Source organism: Adiantum capillus-veneris, chromosome 25, assembly GCF_014529385.1.
Source record: "Adiantum capillus-veneris isolate H3 chromosome 25, ASM1452938v2, whole genome shotgun sequence".
NCBI lineage: Eukaryota > Viridiplantae > Streptophyta > Polypodiopsida > Polypodiales > Pteridaceae > Adiantum > Adiantum capillus-veneris.
The window spans coordinates 91333448-91352916 of NC_140955.1; the positions used below are offsets into that span (position 1 = coordinate 91333448).

Consider the following 19469-nt stretch of genomic DNA (forward strand, 5'->3'; position numbering starts at 1 on the left):
GTAAGAAAACCCTTCAGGTTCCCATCCTGACGCACCTCAAAGACGTTGGCTAGATTAATGGGGGCTTCTTGATGATCTGAGGGATTCTCCTTGCGGTGGAAGTTGCTCTGTGCCAATGTTTTCACTCGCTTGCACTTGATGATTGATACTTGTTGCCAGCCTTCGTCCATCGACCGAGGGGTCGTGGGCAAGACAGTTTTTTGATGCGGCTTTATGCGAGGTTTGATGCTAGGGAATGTAGTGAAATGTAAGCTTGGTGAGGCTTGGATGTTGCTACTTGGTTCAACCGTCGAATGCCTAAGCGGGGTATCTTTATGGGTAGTCATCTTGTCGGACTCAAGCACCCCATTACCCTTATTGCTCTCGGCATCCCCTTGCTTTGCGGTTTCCACATCCATGTTGGAAGCTGTCGCTTCTTTGAGTGCGATCGCTTGTGCCTGTACTGTTTTGTCCTCTTTGACCTCCCTAGGGACATTCAAGTGGCAGTCTCTGGCAAAGTGACCAAACCCATTGCACTTGAAACATGCTCCAAAAAAAGTATCAAACCTAAGCAGGATCACTTTCCAACATGTCCCTACATTGATCACGATGCTTTCAGGAGGAGATTTGCGAGTATCCCAGCAAATGCACACTTTATTTGTCGATGTCCCTAACTTCTTGGGCGTAGGTACGAACAAAGGGATACCGAAGGTGCTAGCAAGGTTTCCAAGGTTGTCCCACAACCATACTGGCAAGTTGACAAAATCCACCCACACTGGGCACAAATCCTGAAAGGCTTCAGGCGATTCAAAGGCCAAGTTCCACGGTAATACACACATTGGGGAGCGGTTGAGGTACAACGGACTTTTGGCTAGAATCTTGTCAATCACCCGAGATCATTGAACCTAATAGTGAAGAAGCATTTGGTCAGATATTGGATGTACTCAATCGTTCCACCCTAGTTAATAACCATCGGACTTGAGATCCATCTGATGAGCTCTATCTGTGATGGTATTGTTCCCATAAAGAAAAAAACTAAAGACAAAGCATCCATGTGCTTTTTTATTAGTGTCGGCGAGACCGACACCATGCATGCATTATCCACTTCCATCACCTTCGGCATATTTTTTTTAAAGGCTTGGAAGGCCATCTCCCCAATTGTTGGAACCTGGTGAGCTTCACCACCTCTCACACCTTCCACACGTCTCTTGAGGTGACCCTCTTGTATGCCCTTGTCGCTTTCAGTTGCACCTTCCTTAGGTCCAGAGTGCAGGGTCTCAAGCTGTGTATCTCTGGTCGAACCCCCCCCCCCCCCCCACGATTTTTGGCCGCCACCTCGGCATACGATGGCTTAGACGCATCCGCCATCGCATTGGCTCCACGAAAACCTTGTCACCACCCGGAGCTCTGTTGGGAAACGGACCCAAAAGCCAACGGACCTTGAGCTTGAGACTGCCGCTTAAGAAAGCCCCGAATAAAAGCTGCACCTAAGATAGCCCAACACGCATAAAATAGCACACCTAATCTTAATAACTCAAAGCAAAAGGTTTTTGGTCAATCCTCCTTTGGCTATATCCAAGGTAAAGTTACCAAAAAAAACGCTTAAGATGCAACCTACGCTACATATGAAGCACGCGATGAAGATGCCAACAGCGCCGAAGATGGAACCTCGATATTCTGTTGCGTATCTTAAGGTCGGCAGCAGCGTACTTGCAGATGGAAGATCGCAGCGTGCAAAAAGCCAAATCAGAAGCGGTAGCTAGGTCAGTGAAGCTATCCCCTACTCCATGCTTCCCTGCAGCGTCCCTACTGGCCTGCGGCCTTGGCTACGGGAATCCCCTTGGGGGTTGCGAAGCTTGACCCAGTAGCCACGACCCAACCTTGAAAGTGGAGCAGAGTAAGTCACAGAGCACCTTATCACCCCAGCGCTACCAGATACCTGCAAAGTTTGCGCCATCTTTCAGACAAATCTGCAATCTTAGTCTCGCTTCCACCCTAAATTCCCAATTGTCCCTTCACAAAAAGTTTTGGATACACATTGTGACTTACCTCAACATCATGAGTTTTTGTGAGGGAAGCACCCCATACCTAGCTAGGTACGATTGGGGGAAGGGGACCGACGGCCCGGTGGGGGGGGTAGTGTTCCCCTGCCCCCAATTGTACCTAGCGCCTCTCGAGCAAAAGCTCATGCATTGTATGAAAAACATTGAAAAAGACTTTGCTTTCCTACATGAGAAAATTTCTAAATCTTCTTGTGCTTTTTCTTATTGCAAAATAGGATGGTACATTATCCACCTGAAGGGCTATGCATAGCAAACCACACCACTAGCTTCAACAATAGCTAGCCACTAGGGGAAAAAAATATGATCACTCCACCACACTAGCCACTAAATCTCCACCACAAAGCACACAAAAACTATGCATTATTAAATGGTGGGTACCCAAAAAACTTCTCAAATCACAATAGTATTATGAAGATCAAGCCAAACTTAGGGTTCTCAAGAGGCCCAATCCACTAGCCCTGGAACCCTCACCAAGAAAAAGCTCTCCAAGAAGCCAAGCTACCTTCCACCGATTGCCTTCTCAAACCAATCCTCCTTCACAAACTAGTCAGTATAATTGGGCCCCGAAACCCCAAGGTCCACAACATGATGCCATGCAGAACTACCAAGAAATGCTATACTTGTAAGCCAAACCCATAATTTTGGAAAGAGCAAAAGCCTCCTAGGACCTAGTCTGCTCTTTCCTAAAGAGGGGGTAGCATAAGTGTCCAAAGTTTGGTTATTTTTGTCCCCACTTATGCTACCCCCTCTTTCGGGTTAGCATAATTGTCCAAAGTCGGGTAATTTTTGCCAACATGGGAAACATGTTGTAAATCTCACAAGTAAATATCTAGATCCTACTCACTCAATGCTTTTTTGTGCTTAAAATGCCTCTTTTTCTCCTTTGCTATGATCCACTGAATCGAGCTATATGGGTAGGTTCTAGTAATGTCGCTCGTGTGGTATGGTGAGAATAGGAGCCTAATGAGGGGAGAAGATTGCTACTAGGGTAGAATCCTTGCCATCAAAAGCACCATGACCCTTAACTTCTTTTCTTTTGCACAGCATCCATCATACCAGCATATAGGGTCTTGCATCATTCAAGACTTCCTTCCCATGCACCCACACTTGCAAAAACCTATGAATATAGGGTCTTGCATCATTCAAGACTTGCAAATATTCCTTCCCATGCACCCACACTTGCATACAGCTATGAATGGTGTCAAAATTACACCTAGTATTAAAAGGGGGGAGAAAGCAAGGAGGCCAAAACCAAGGGTCGAGAAAAGCATTCAAGGACCAAAGAATTTTAAGGTGGTCATAAAAAGAAGGAAACGGGATCAAAGCAAAGCCAAGAGGGCACATTAGAGGATGGAAAACTATGAAAAAATACCACATAGAACACCAATAGGCTAACAGCAAATTAGAAATACTTGGAGCTAGAGGAGTCCACATAAGGAAGAAGTTACTACTTCAGCCCTTTGCCACTTGACAGAGCTGCACCGATTATAGCTATATTAGGCATCATTTTGCCTACGCTTGTTTTATCTTCAGTGCAATTTTATCTCTTTTCGCTTGTATCCCCTCCAATCGGGGTCGTTTCCCCGAACTTCTAGAACCCTCTTCCCCTCTTTAGTGCTTAGACTTTTATTCCGGCCCAGTGTAAAAAATGGAATCTGAAGCCCTGCCCATGGAAGAGGACATCATCATGTTCTCGCAAAGACTCGCAACCAAAAAAATGTTGGCAACTGATGGAACAGCTCCAATAGATGAAGGGGAAGGAACGTCTTCACGGCCTTCTAACGATGTCATGATGAAGAATGAGGCTCCGACAAGGGGTCCGCCCAGTCAATCAATAATACTCTCTCGGAGGAAAAGGTCCTCTTGGTGAAAGAAAAAGGAAATGAGCTAGCCCAAATTGCTCAAGAATTCACCTTCAAGGTGAAGACCCTCAAGGCGGGTGTGCCACACGGATAGATTGATACGAATGTGAACAAGGGATCCAAGGTCTTTTCTTGTTCGCAAGCATCTTGAAGAGTCCGAATCACAAAGACTACACTAAAGTCACAGGTGTTGAGACATCAAGTGAGGGGGGCCAAGAAAAATTGAAGAATGTTAAAGCTCGGCTCGAACAGGACCAGAAAGAAGTAAATAGTCAGTTAGAATGTGGCCCAAACGGTAACAAAAGAACTTGCTCCCAAGCTTAACATAGTGGGCATCTTGAGGAAGGGATGGTGGATTGAGCCTACAATGCTATAAAGAAGTATCTACCTCAGTAAGTGGAGGTTGCAGAAGCTATCATTGTTGTGATTCTGCCAGTACTCATTAAAAAGCATCTATCCACACAAGCTAAGCTTACCCTCGTGTTTGGCTTCAGTGGGAGAGTCCCTAATAGATTTGAACTGATCCAATGGATCCAAGGTCCACAAATTCTTGGTCATGGAGAGGCAATTGAAAACACCAGTAACCTAGCCAAGGGCTTCTGCTTAGTAAGGTTTAAGGAGGTATCCGACATGCCAAAGATCCTAGAAAAAGGCCCCATGTTATTTAACAACACCACTGTGTGTGTGGTGCCATGGGAACCAATATTTGATTCAGAAGACTCTCTCCAAGGGATTCATCATGTCTGGGTTGAGCTTGCAGGTTTGCCTAGTTGGCTGTGGGATAACATTAGGTTGATTGCCAATCAACTAGGCACCCAACAAGAGGGGTCTTAGCTATTGAGTGTGTATAGGTTGGAATATTTCTAAGACATCACCTAAGAGCATGGTGATCAATGCTAGAGATGGGCTTATTACTATTCCGCTCAATTTTGGGGCGTACTTTGGGGCTTGCTTTGAATGTAGCAAGTTTGGGCACTTTGCCAACGATTGTCTCATGAAGAGTAGAGGGAATGCCGTAGAGGAGGAAAAAGAGGCTATGATTTGTGATAAGAAATCCATTATATTTGAAGAGAAGGTTGTGGGAAATCGGAGCCACACTCTGGAATTCCCTGAAGTCCCATGCAATGTTAAGGCGATTTTCCATGCTTCAACACCTAAACTTCTAATAGTGACAACTTTGTTCGCTGTGCAAATCCAGGTCTGAAGAGGATTAAAAGGGTGAAGGCAATGGCAAGAGAGAGAGAGAGAGAGAGAGAGAGAGAGAGAGAGAGAGACTACCCTAGCCCACCTTCCACGCTCCACCCGTGGCATGCACCCTTGCCTCCCTTCGTGTCCCTACACCCTCCACTCGTTGCATGCATCCTTCGCTCTATTGTTGTCCCTACAGGAGCTTGAGCAAGACGACAGACGTGCACATGTATTTATAGAGAGGGAGAGATCGGCAAGCGGTCGCCCATTGCCTTCGCACAACTTTTGCGAGAGAGAGAGAGAGAGAGAGAGAGAGAGAGAGAGAGAGAGAGAGAGAGCCCACGTGCCCAAAACCTCTGCCTCTTCGCTTCGTTGCCACCTACTACCCCCTACGACCACCCTTAATCCCCTTTGGATTTTTCCAAAGCATCACCCACTCATTCGCCTTTTTAAGGACTTTTCTAAAATCGTTCAGACATACTACCGCCCTCAATCTGCCCTTGCACTCCTCTCCCCTACCCTTGCCATAACCAACCTCATGACAAGAGCCCCAAGTTGTACCACATGTTCCTCTTTCGCCATAACTAGGCTGATTTTCAAAGGTGCATGCTCTCCTCACCAATGTAGCCTTATATCTTTCCCTCTCTGATCGGCCATAAGGCCCTAGCGTCCTAAAGGCCTTTGATTTTCTCCTACAAACAACTCGTCGTATATGTTGTTGAAGATAACTCACCCTTCGCCATACATATGATTGATTTTTTGACTACATAAGGAGTCCTTAGTAAAGCGTTGGATTTTTGGTGCAATTGTGGACCATTAAATAAAGCTGGCAGATTAGTGTCACATAGCAAAAAAGTTTCTTTTTTTACGTTTCTTCTAGGTCTTTGTGAGAGGTGTTGACATTTGTGTACCTCTCTCTTTAAAGAGGGCTGTTGAATATTGGGTCACACAAATCTCTCTCGTCCCTGTTCCATTTTTTTTTCCTCGATTCACTACAATGCTTCCAAGTGGTTTTTGCTTTCTAAAAGAAACCTTAGTGTTGTATTGGTTTAGGGAGACTTTCATTGTTTTCATTGCCCGATGGAGACTTACTTTAAATGTTTATTTCACTTTCATTTCATATCCCGACATTTCTTGACTTTTTTTTGCATTCTATTGTTTTAGAATGTTAAAGTGAAAATTCACTTGCATAATTCTGATAAATTCTATGCATACACACACACATACATATTAATGAGTTTTTTTAATTTCACAGCTTGACTTTTCTTACATTCTATAACTTAATTCTAGTAAATATTCAAGAAAGTCTCTTTTATTAAGTGGCTGTCGACTTTCCTTCCCACAAAGAAGCGAACCGAAAATACTAGCATAAATTTAAAATTTGCAAGATTTTTGAATTATTTTCACATATTTCACCAGTTTTTCTTCCCTTTACCATGGTTTGCAACCAAGTAGTCTCCATTTTCAACCGGCTCAAGGCTAAGCTGAGGCAATACTTTCTTGAACAGTGATTCTATTTAAACTCAACCTAATGATTTTATCACATTTTAGAAAGCCATCGTGATTCTTTCACTTGTTCAAACATTATTTTGGAGTATATTGTAGATTAAATATTTTATTGTTACACTTTTTTCAAGAAACATAATAAATTTTTTTATAACAAATGTTTTGAAAAATTAGTCACTTTCTTCTTTTCGCTCACAAAGAAAGCTTCTATTATAAGATTCTTATCATAGCCTTATGTAGGCCATAGTGAACTTTCACCTTGTTTAGAAATATCGAACTTGGGAAGATTCGCTTCATTTTTCATTATCATATTGGTATCACCTAGCTCATTGCAACTTTGCCAACAATAAAAATACACAAGAGACCCCCAAATAGTGCTAGGACCAAAAGTGTCATGTTCATAATGCCCAGTCCCATTGATTTCCAAACTCTGAGACCACTACATCTTCGATGATTTGCTACCATGCTACATCTGCAATGGTTGCATACTTGTCCACACTCCATAAGATGGTGACAATTTGATGATTACAAAACTTTGTATTGTGAGGTATACAAGCATACACAATTTGCATTCTCACACCTTCCTATGGGACAGACGTTTCCATATAAATTGCTGGTTTGAACAAGTTGGTATACATTGTATCATCAATAACTGAATCACTCAGCTTTACTGATTGTCCTTCTCTATCAATCAATAAGTTAACAAAAGGCAACTGCAATCAACTCAAAATTAATCACAAATTGTAACTCTTCACACAAACATAGACAACAATGTCTCTGACCTTTTTGCTGCCAAAATTGATATAACTGCCTTGAGTGATGAGCTTATAGATATCAGTGGCAAGCACAACATCAATACAAAGAACCTGTGCTTGAAGCAGATAAAAATGGTCAAACAAATAGCACATCAAGATGGCTTCATAAAACTTTCTATAAGAGCATGCACCTCCTCAGCTATAATCCACACGGGCATGAGGAGATGGCATCAAGAACCCATATCATCTAGGGCCCTGACATCCATCAGGCACCATACATTTTGGCGCAAAAGTAACTTTGGGCTGCCCTGTAACAAGTTTGCACCACCAACAAGACGACAAAGCCACCTAAATTTCATGAAGACTTGCACGGGCGACGAGGTCAGAGCAAACGCCTCTCAATTCCCAGGTCGTGGGTTCAACCTCCAAGATGAAGTGGGGATGGGGGACAAGGGGGCATACCCAAAAATACTTTGCTCGGGGTCTACAGTGCTCAATTCATCCCACCGTAAATCCCATGAGCCCATGCCCGTGGAAGATATAGTGGAGACATGCACCTCCTGGTGGGGGGCATCCAAAAGATAATAGCGTGTTTCAATCTTCAGGACAATATCAGCTGCATCCAATCAGAAAGCGTCCAAATGCTCCTGCAATAACACCAAATAAGAGGCAAATTCACTTCTTACTACCAAGAGCCAGAAAAGGATATCTTCATGACAGCCCTGCATTACCATCAACCAAAGAAACACCACCGTAACATCTTTCTTCTTCAGAACAGAACAAGTTGTGTATCACAACCACCATTATAGCCAAGACAGCACCAAAATGCACAGACGCAGACCAATACTTTCAAAACGAGGCAAAGCGCATAGGAGGGAGAAACTGTGGTTAGTTTATAGCAAAGAACTCAAAAGAGACTGTATGCATCTCTTTGAGACATCGCTACTCATCTAGGCAATTCTGCACCTTGCAGGGGAAACAAGCGTGCTCAACAAAAGCCAACCACAACAATAAGCATAGCCGAAACAATAACCATGAGCCAACCATAACCATATAACCATACGACAACCGTAACAAAAACCATAATAGAAACAATAATTATTGCCATAATCACTCAACAGAGCATGGACACGGTACCCTGCAAACAATTAATTACTCCAAAACATCCAGTGTAGAGAGGCATCTTGAATAGATTAGTTAAGAGTATATTAGTGTACAAAAAAGGGTGGGTAAAAACCACCTGACAGTATATGGCATCCAAAAGAGCCTCTTGTCAAAGTACAACCTAGCCTAGCCTGAGTCAACAAATCTGAATTTCTCCTGTGCCACCAGTAAAATGTATGGTGGATACCACCCGACCCGAGTATAAAGGGTGATAATATGTGTGACAAAGAATAAAAGAATGCTGAACAGAAGAGGAAAATACCAAGGCTAAAGAATAAAAGAATTATGATCCGAGGTAACAATTGTAAAACTGAAGCAATATGCGCGAGGCAATGCTGGGCTCGCCCGGAAGACTTGCTACACAGAGTCTTTCCAATTCGGTCCTTCTTTGCGAGAACTACTACTTTGGATAAGTGCCTCTTCCTCGCCAAGCTCTGCAAGAAATCTCTGCACCCATGCTTTCTTATTGTTTAACCCTGCCAAATGCACCATGAAGTCCCCTGTTGAATATGCACCTGAAATACACAAACGGAGGATGAAAAACACATCTTGTAAAAAGTCACAATGGCCTACATAAGAGGATGAGCAAGTGTGTGCAACCCACAACTCCCATGTCCCTCTGTACAGAAATAGGAAAGCAAATGTCAAACTAACTGTGTCTTCCCTAGTGACCTGCATATGCACAAGACAATGTGCAGGTAATGCCCCCCCCCCTTCCCCTTTCCTTTTTCCTCCTTATAAGAAGGATTGGTGCGCCCATTTAGTCTCTCCTAGTGACCTACATATACATAAGATGATGCTCACCCCCTTTTTCCCCTTTTCTCCTTACAAGAAGCATCACCCCCTTCCCCTTTCTCCTTACAACAAGGATCAATGTGGCCATAAAATAAAGAAGAAACAAAGTGAAAAGTCACAATGGCCTACATAAGAGGAGGAGAAAGAGAGTGTGAGACCCACTACTCCATGTCCCTCTTTATAGAAATAGGAAAGCAAATGTCAACTAACTCTCTCTCTTGGTGACCTACATATACATAAGAAGATCCTCAAGTAATGCCACCCCCCCCCCCCCCCCCCCCCCCCCCCAAAAAAAAAAAACAAGAATTTTGAAGAAAAAAGATTTGCTACATCATTAGCCCACCATGAGGCACTAATAGACAAGCTTTATCCAACAGTCACAATTGGTCCCAAGAATTCAATGCTTCACTAAAGGGGCCTTCAAATAGGACCAAAAGAGCACCCTTAAGCAAAGCTGACCATAAAATTGGATGAAAAGTGCCTACACACACAGAAGCGTCATACCTTGCCACACCACCCGGGGCAACTTCATCAATCGAACTCCGCTTTTCAACGTTGGTCTCCACAAATACGAGTTAAATGCACACTGCATTCGTGGCATGGCAACATGTTGTTGAAACTCCTCCTCTGGCATGATTTGCAATAGGTACTTCAATGCATCATTGTCTCCGCTTTTCATTTGACCGAATGGGCGTACAAATGAAGTTTGATTCCACCATAGCTCCAAAAAATGCATGCTCCACTCCGTATTACGGAAGAAAAACATTCCTAGCAGAAATAAATCCCATTAATCATACTCCTGCTTGCAAGCATCCGTACACTAAAACACACACAAAATTGGATGAACTAAGAAAAGCACATTCCTTTGTACACTAACCATATAGATACACAAATGCAGACAAGGTCGAGAGGACCTAGACACCATCGGTAAAAGAATTAAGGGGTGTGAAACTAAGAAATAATAAAAGAGCTCACACACACACACACGTGCATGCACACACATACACACACGTGTGCACAGACACGCACACGCATGCATACACAAACAGAAAACAATTGTCGCGCTCTGCATCCACTGGGTGCTATGACAACCCCACTCACACCTTCATTGCCACAATAGCTCACACACACACACACAATCATACAAACCAAACGCCTGCTTTCATACGTTAAACCTATGTATAAACAAGTATGACTACCTGCATTCACCCCAGTAACATCTTTCGTAATAATCAAATCTGGAATTCCACTATTGTCCCTGCTTCCCACCACCGAAGCTACAATGTCTTCCTGTAAAGATATACAAAAAATTGCTTAGCTAAGAGCACTGTGTATGATAAAATTACTCTTAGCTGAATTGTTACAGGGTTTAGTATTCACCAGTGATATTTCCGGATTTATGACGAGAGAGTCCTGCACCATAGACCATGCAACCAGCAGCTTTGTGAGGTCCAGTACAATAGAACGAAGCTCAATGTAAAATCAAAAAAATTTCTGAATGCAAGGTGACTACGCAACATGACATGAACACCCTGAGCATCCCTCCCCTTTAAACCACTGTGCATTATCATATACTAGGTCTTGACCCTGTTGTTCAATTTGGTAAGAAATGGTGTCGGGATCTACCCCCTATGGACTTCTTTCTAGCCTGTCTATGCGTTGAGTAGATGCGACAAGTTGTGTTTACCAGCAAAACATCATGAAATCATCACCTCCAACATGTGCCACACTCTTACTTGTCTTCATTAAAGGGATAAGAATCATAACAAGTGCAGAGAGAACAAAAACAATGACTTCTAAAGGTCTAAATAATGTTACGAAAGGACAAATTGTTTCACAACCAATAGCAAAATAGCCTGGAAGAACACTCAATTTTTGAGTTTTGGTTAAGCCAAAAGGCTAAGTAACACTCCCTTTGGCCAGGCCAAAAGAAAAAGCTCTACAGACCACTGTCGGAATTGTGATTTCCAAAAATAAGTAATTTAATGTCTATTATGAAAGTTGCCCGTCTGTTTCGGTCGTATTACCATGTCTATGAAGTTTCTCACAACCAAAAAGGACAAATTTTTCACAAGATGGAAGAAGAACCATGCAGTATGTGAGATTCTCTGCCAACTAGTATCTCCAATTTAACACAGAACGAGCCCATAGAGTCTTAGTCACTTACCACATCGTTCCAAAAGACCCAATCAAACTTCGGCAGGTGCTTACGTACGGCTAAAATTTTGCTCCAACTGGGCGGCCTCGAATTGTCCAGGGTGTCACTAGCATTTATGAATGTATAGCCATGTAGTTGTGCATACTTTGCCTTGTTTGGTGCCACCAAGCCCATCAACCCATCAAAAGACCGGCCTGGAATACTTCCTCCTCCATCTGTTGATGTTACCATAGCAAATTTTTCCTTATGATGCATTACCCGCTGCTCGCGTAGATGATTCATGTCTAAACATTGGCGTCCCATGGTATTAGCCCTCATGAAAAGAGCATCCGAGCAGAAGACCAGGCCCACTAATAGTGCTGCTGCTAGTACACAACAAAGGAATGTGTACTTAAGGCCTGTATAAAGGAGGCGTCTGAGAGGATAAAGTTGTTCTGGACTCCCTTTGAATGATTGGTGCAAGCGTGCATAGGCTATGTCTGTGGGCACATCCTTGGCAGAAGAGGCCAAGCAGAGTGGATCTGGGTATTTTGCCAGTCGTCTCTGAGCAAAGACCTCCGGAGAGGCATGCATGGCGACCCCCTGCTCAGCAGACCTGCTTTGTGTGTTTGTATGCGTATCTGTGTATATGTGCCTGCTTGAGGGTACTGTTGTGCTGTGTTAGTGTCTGCGTATATGTGTGTGTGTGTGCGTGTGTGTGTGTGTGTGTGTGTGTGTGTGTGTGTGTGTGTGTCTGGAAACGTATGGAATGAGTGAATGTGAATGGATATGGCGACCAAGAATTGAACTGCCTTCAAAGGGCCGCTTCCTTGTGGGTACTGCGTTGTTGGGCGGTTGGCGAGATATAGATATGAGGATTTTTTGCTTTCTGCTTCTTATGAGCGCGCACGTGTGTGTGTGGGGGGGCAGATGGAGAGTGACTGCGCGTCTGCGTCCGAGTCTGTAAAGGAGCTTAACGGAAAATCAGTGTGTCCGCGCGCGCGGGGCTGTGTGTGTGTGTGTGTGTGAGAGAGAGAGAGAGAGAGAGAGAGAGAGAGAGAGGACCTGCGTGCCCTGGGAATATAAACTGTTAACGATCCTGCTCGCGGCACCCGATCCAACAATTCCACAGGCGAAGAATTCAAAGAGGAAAGGCGGAGGAAGAAGGAACAGACACCAGGAGGGAGATGGAATCCCTCACACACACAAGCAAGGGAAAGTGCCCTGCTTTCATATAAATCTTGGCATATTTTTTTACACGCACAGAGTGGATCCGCTGGCTGTTCATTCATTTTGCCCATAGGTATAGCCTACACGCAAAATTGTTGCGCGCCCGCGCGTCATACACACATTCCCGTTTGGCCCCATCAGTAAAGCCCCTCCTTCTCATTCTCAATCAACGGACTTTGAAGGCGTCAAGAAGGCCCATCAGCCCTTGAAAGAATCAATCCCCCCTTTTGAAGGCGTCAAGAAGGCCCATCAGCGGTTTTGCCCATTGAAATCAATGGACTTTGAAGGCGTTCAGAAGACCCGTTATATCTTATATCTTATCTTATATCTTTTTCTTTTTTTTATTAATAGCAAAACTCACAATTGTGAGTGGATTATATTGAGCAGTCCAAAAAATTACAAGGTTTTGTCATGCTCATGTTAAGCCATGACAACATCCAAGGATCATAATTACAACGGCTATCAGGGCAGCCACCCCGTCTCCACAACCTTGATACACAAGGTCCATACTCTTATCATTCTGAGATCTTTTGTTTACCGATGGCCAAGATTTGCCCCCATCCTAGGCATTCTATCTGCTGACAACAAGGCACAAGTAGTCCTAGACCAATCCTCTGAGTGATGTTTGCGCCCGAGTGCCCATATTAGCACTTTGCTTTCTTGTATAATTTCTGTGAAGCTTGCCCTCTCAAATCCTCCCTCAAAAACACGGCGGTTCCTTGTCTGCCGTACATTATGAAAGAAGAAGTATCTGACGATCTGAGTGCTGACGAGGAGTGCAGGACTACCTGAATTTTTACCTCCAAGACATAGGTCAGTCTTGAAAAAGCTAATTTTCCATGTTCTCTGGACCCACTTGCATACTTTCCCTGCGAGGCCTTTTATAGCTGGGCAGTCCATGAATAGGTGGGCCATATCTTCACTAGCTAACCTGCACCCCAAGCATCGATCTGACCCAATCCCTCTCTCCTGAATCTTCACCCCCGTCGGTAGAGCACCCCAAATAACCTTCCATAAGAAAACCTTTATGTACTGCGTAACCTTTGGCTTCCATATGTTCTCCATTACATGCTCCCACCTCTCCTCCGGCCATTGCTTTTTCCATAGCTTGTTAAGGGGGCTAGACCAATTCTTCTTTTGCATCATTGTCTGATAAATGCTTTTAGTATGGGGTTTCCACAAGAGACTGCTTCCGGGCCATTTCCAGGCATTCCAGTCCAACTACGAATCACAGATTGGCATCACTAGATTGTCAAGCTCTTTCATCACTTTGTGGACAAGCAAGACCTCCAAGCTATTAAGTTGGTACTGGCCAACCATAAGGTCAACGATTTTCCATCTTCTGTTGACATTGTCCCAGGAGTGCTCAAGTTGGTTCACACCCATATTATTCAGTTTCCTGGCTGTCTCAATCCAATAGGGAGTTTGTGGCGGATCTACAACTTTGGAGAGCCAGGGGGACCAATGCAGGATGGAGTTCTTGAAGGATGATCTTATCTTATATCTTATATCTATATTAAAAAGACAACCCTATGCTCCACGTGGTTGCAAATGCATGCAACCACAGGAGCTAAGGCGTTGCTTTTGCTTTCAGCCTATGCCACGTAGATGTGTGAGAAAGAGAGTTCCAGGCGTGCACAGAGCTAGCAGTACATTTAGCTCACGTGGACGTGTGGATGGCTCCTCGGCTTCCCCTTCTCTCAAGAGACCCTTCGTCTCCATGCATGATGGAGCCGCGAACCAAGAGGAGCCTGGAGTTGTCTTTGCTCATAGCTCAAGGCCGAGTCGATCCCATCATCCTGCACAAAGAGAGAGAGAGAAAGAGAGAGAGAGAGAGAGAGAGAGAGAGAGAGAGTTGTCCGTAGCACGCAAGCAAGCTGCACTCAAGCCGAGAGAAGATCAGGCATTAGCTCAAGGCCGATTGAGAGAGAGAGAGAGAGAGAGAGAGAGAGAGAGAGATGTCCGCAGCTCAAGGGCAAGCTGCACTGAAGCCGAGAGTAGATCAGGCACAATATTAAGAACTGCGCAGCTCAAGCAAGGGACTCTTACTTTTTTCGCTCATCGGGCATCCGTTCCAGTAGCTGCCCACGCTCCTCAACCTAGATGTAACCCATCTTTTGCCTTCTGTATTTCCCTTCGTGAGATTCATGAAGTTGAGCTCACTATGATAAGATCTCCTTCTTATGCTGATGGGGCACATTGCCCAGACGTCCCCCTGCATCATCCTTTGCTTTGACGATGATGGTGTGGATTATTGTGTGAAAAATTGATTGCCTCTGCCATCTCTCCTTCCACCACAACTTGGCAATGTGGTCAACCTGCTTTTTGCGTGGAAGCACTTGCACAAGGCATTGTGGAAGCTTTGGAGGATGCTACCAACTGCCACCAGAACAACGTCAACATCGACAAGTTTGAAGAACGTGTAATGGAATTTGCCTATTCAATTTGAGAGTAGCAGAATTTAATGAGAGTACTTTCAAGAAATGATTTTGTGAGCATAGCGGGTAGACATAATTGAAGATAGCAACATAATTATAGAAATTAGTTAACTTGGCATGGACAATACTTTTGCAAGAGAGAGAATTTAGAGAACATGACAACAGTTGAGGATCAGATTTATGTGGAGCCGGTCCCCCCTCCAATAGGCATTTGTATTATGATTTCTCCCATAAAGAGAGACTTGTTACAATACATTCTTTGTGTTCCTTGTGACCTAGGTGAAGCAATGAAGATGGAAAGCTTCATGGATCATTATCATAGCATAACCTAAACTTGAAGAAAGCTTTAACTATACCAAGCCTCAGTCCCAAGACCTCAAACACCTTCGAAGGTGGAGAGAGCTAGCAGGGAATGAGGGTAGGGAAGAGGAAGAAGAAACATTTCATACGAGAAAGAGCTAGTTCCTCACTTATCATAACTCTTGTGCTAGCATACATAATAGCATAGTAATGAAGAAGAAATAGATGGCAAGCTCAAGCATTGAAGCATGGCTCTTGGATGGATTTGCACTCCATAGCCAAGAGTGTTGGTGTAGGCTCTCAACCTCTACTTGCTTGGAGAAGGAGAGGGAGCTCTTGCACTTTGCATAGTACACAATGAGAGTGTTTGTGACTATGTGTGGGTGGGTATATCCCCTAAGCACCCCCCTAGCTTGCTTGGGTCGACCCCCCTTGTAGCTCATGCTTGAAGCTCATTGGACCCCTCCAGGCCTAGCCAATCACAAGCAGGAGCCATTACAAGCAACATGGGTAGCCTTGGGACAAGTGTCCCCCTTTCCCCTTTGAGAGAGAGGACTTGATAAATGCAAAATCAATTAATTAAATATCCTAAATTATCATTGGACCCCTTGGGTGGCCAACCAATAGGCTTCAGGCACACCATGAGGGCAACATGGGGAGGAACTTGACAAGTGTCCTTGCTGCCTCTTCAAGCTGGGGCTTCCCTTGTGTGTGTGTGTGTGTGTGTGTGTGTGTGTGTGTGTGTGTGTGTGTGTGTGTGTGTGTGTGTGTTCTCTCTCATCCCCCCCCCTTGTAGGCTCGCCCCCCTCCTTGTAGGGATATTTTTGACTTTGGATGAGCAAGCCCCTTAGTCATCAAGCATGACTAAGCACTTAAAGTAGGGGGTGTTCCCACAAGCATCTCAGGCAAGCTTCTCAAGGCACCTCAAGCACCTTAATCATGCACCAAGTCAAGCACCTCAAGCATGGAGCCAGTCAAGCACCTCAAGCACCTCAAGCATGACAAGCACCTCAAGCAGGACAAGCACCTCAAGCACGACAAGCACCTCGAGCTTGGGCCGGGTTCCCACCTCAAGCTCAGTCCTAGCTTACCTAAGGTCAAAGGACTTTTACACACATTATTGGAGGTCTTCAATGAAGCTAACCCTAAGGTCTTATGCTCCATTGGTTAGCCTTGCTCTTGATAGACCATCTCCCATTTGGGCCCCTTTACTATTGGCCCCATGTTGAGATAGATCTATAAGCACATATCTATATCTTAACACTTGTTCCCATTTATTCTCCCACATTAAGTGATCAATTTAATATGAGAAAATCATTTGGGTTGGTTAGATATTAGATTTTATGACATTACCTCTCTCTTGAAATCATAGTCGTCCTCGACTATGAGGTAGAAGAGATAAAGCCTTAGTCATTAGTCAATCGTACTTAGCGGGTAGAGGATCCCTTTTTTACCCTACAACATCTTTCCAAGATGGATGACTAATCCATTTGGTGCTTGGGAGACATAGCTGTCGCAAGCATGTCTGCTCTTTAGTCCATATCATTCTCCCAAAGTAGAGTGACAAATTCTACTTGGTGTTTGAGAGACGTCGTCATCACAAACATGATTCTAAGCATGCATACTAGTTAAATTTGTGCACAATTAAAAAGAGGATTAGTCTTATAAGACAAAAACATGAGTCATTTAAAAGAGAGTTGTACATTTGCTTACTCTAATGTAGCATTGTAAGCATTGACAAGGTTCATACTATCCTTAAGTTGTACTCCTTGCATCCATTTAGCATCTTCAAAAGGATAATTTTTGAACTTAATGAGATACCGTCGGATTATCTTACCATGTCGTAGTACCTTGTCTTCATGCCGAAGGACAGCTTCGGGTTGTAGCACCTCTTCTTGGTCTTCAACTTCGGGAGGGTCTTCAATAATTGGTTCAGTTGGTGGCTCTCCTTTGTAGGGCTTAAGTAGGCTTACATGAAAGGCATTGTGTATAAGCCAATGGTTGGGCAACTTGAGTTGATAAGCCGTATCATTGATGGGCTTCAACATTTGGAAAGGACCATAGTATCTTTTTGCTAGTTTAGCATAATACTTCTGATGGCCCGTAGGATTTTTGCCCGTCGTTTGCCTTAATCGAGCCTTAGGAAACTTGAGTAAGACCCAATCATTTTCTTTGAACATTAAGGCTCTTCTGTGCTTATCAGCAGCAGCTTTTTGCCTTTGTTGAGAGATGGCTATATCCTCCCTAATCTTTTGAAAAGATTCTTGTAGGTCACGGCTATACTCATCGGCGGCGAAGATCTTCCCATGTACTTTGAGTAGCAAGGGACTTTTAGGTCTTCCCTCTATGATCTCGAAAGGTGCTTTCCCCGTAGAAGTATGTACAGTATTATTGTAGGCATACTCTACTAGAGGTAAATACTTTTCCCATTGTGAGCGTTGATCTACTTCGGTAACATAAGTCTTGAGTAGATCGAGTATCGTAAGATTGGCTATCTCACTTTGGCCATCCGTTTGTGGGTGATAGGCCGAAGAGAAATTCAATCTTGTTCCTAGATTTTCAAAGAGACCTTTCCAAAAATTACTGGTCATTCTAGGATCTCTATCTGACACGATGGATGTGGGTAATCCATGGTGCTTGAAAATCTGAGATATGAAGAGAGTTGCCATTTGATGTGCCTTAATAGTCTTTTTGACAGGAATAAAATGTGCTTGCTTGCTAAACCTGTCGACTATTGTCCATATTCCTGTATTCCCATGGATAGACTTGGGTAATCCAAAGATGAAATCCATGGATATACTCTCCCATGGTGAATTTGGAATAGGCAATGGATGGAGTAATCCAGGTTGCTTCCCTCTATCATACTTGGTCTTTTGGCATACTACACATTTTGAAAAATACTCTTGTATGTCCACTTTCATGGTAGGTCAATAGAAATACGTCTCTACTCCTCGGAGAGTAGGTTGAATACCTCTATGCCCTACATATGGAGGAGCATGGGATTCATACATAACCTTCTCACGAAGGGAATGGGTAACACATAGCCTATTGCCGTGGAGAAGATAACCATCCTGCAAGGTGAATGGTTCCACTTTCTTCCCCAAAGCAAGGGCTGACATTATGTCTCTAAAGTCAGGGTCAGTAGCATACTCATCTATCATAGAGGATAGATCATTGTGAGTAGCTATAGACACCGCATTAACTTTTGGTCGTCGTGAAAGTGCATCGGCAACTTGATTGTGCTTACCCGCTATGTGAGCAATATGGAAATTAAATTGCGAAAGAAAATTTGCCCACCTCATTTGTTTGTCGGAAAGTTTGGTTTGCGTCATGAAATACTTGAGACTTTGGTGGTCGGTTTGTAGGATAAATGGAGTCCCCAATAGGTAGTGCTTCCATGTATCTAGGGCATGTAGAACAGCTAAAAGCTCTTTCTCATAAATGCCCAAGACTCGTTCATCACTATTGAGCCTTCGGCTCTCATATGCTATGGCATGCCCTTCTTGAAGCAAAACCGCTCCAAGGCAATCACCACAAGCATCACATTGGACCTCAAATGGTTTTGAAAGATCCGGAAGCACGAGGACTGGTTGGGAAGTAAGCTTCTCTTTGAGTTTTTCAAAAGCATTTTGCTCCTTAGCAGTCCATACAAACTTAACGTTATTCTTTGTTAAGTCGTGTAGTGGTCCTGCTACTTGAGAGAATTTTGCTATGAAGCGTCTATAGTATGCACACATACCAATAAAGCTTCTTAGCTCATGTAGATTCCTTGGGTTAGGCCATGGTTTTATTACCTCTAACTTTGATGGATCCATATGAATACCATCGTGAGAGATAATATGACCTAGATATTGAATCTCTTGAAGGAAGAATTCACTTTTCTTTTGGTTGAGAAAAAGTTTGTTTTCCCTCAAGGCTTGAAAAATCACTTGGAGATGTTGCTTATGTTCCTCCAAAGATTTGGAGTAGATGATGATATCATCAAAGAACACTCCAGTGAATTTACGATATGGTCTAAAAATTTTCTCCATGAGACGATTGAAAGTAGCTGG

At 43.7% G+C, this 19469-nt stretch overlaps 1 protein-coding gene across 1 annotated transcript; it reads right to left on the minus strand.

The window, feature by feature from the left end:
* Positions 1-8525: 8525 nt before the first annotated feature.
* Positions 8526-12342, minus strand: LOC147425277 (alpha-1,2-galactosyltransferase-like). The gene is made up of 5 exons (XM_086499696.1): positions 11480-12342; positions 10693-10725; positions 10512-10602; positions 9817-10080; positions 8526-9032 (listed from the first exon to the last, which is right to left on the minus strand). Exons 1-5 carry the CDS (start codon positions 12041-12043, stop codon positions 8875-8877), a joined length of 1110 nt encoding a protein of 369 aa, XP_086355822.1. The 5' UTR covers positions 12044-12342; the 3' UTR covers positions 8526-8874.
* Between the last annotated feature and the right edge of the window lie 7127 nt (positions 12343-19469).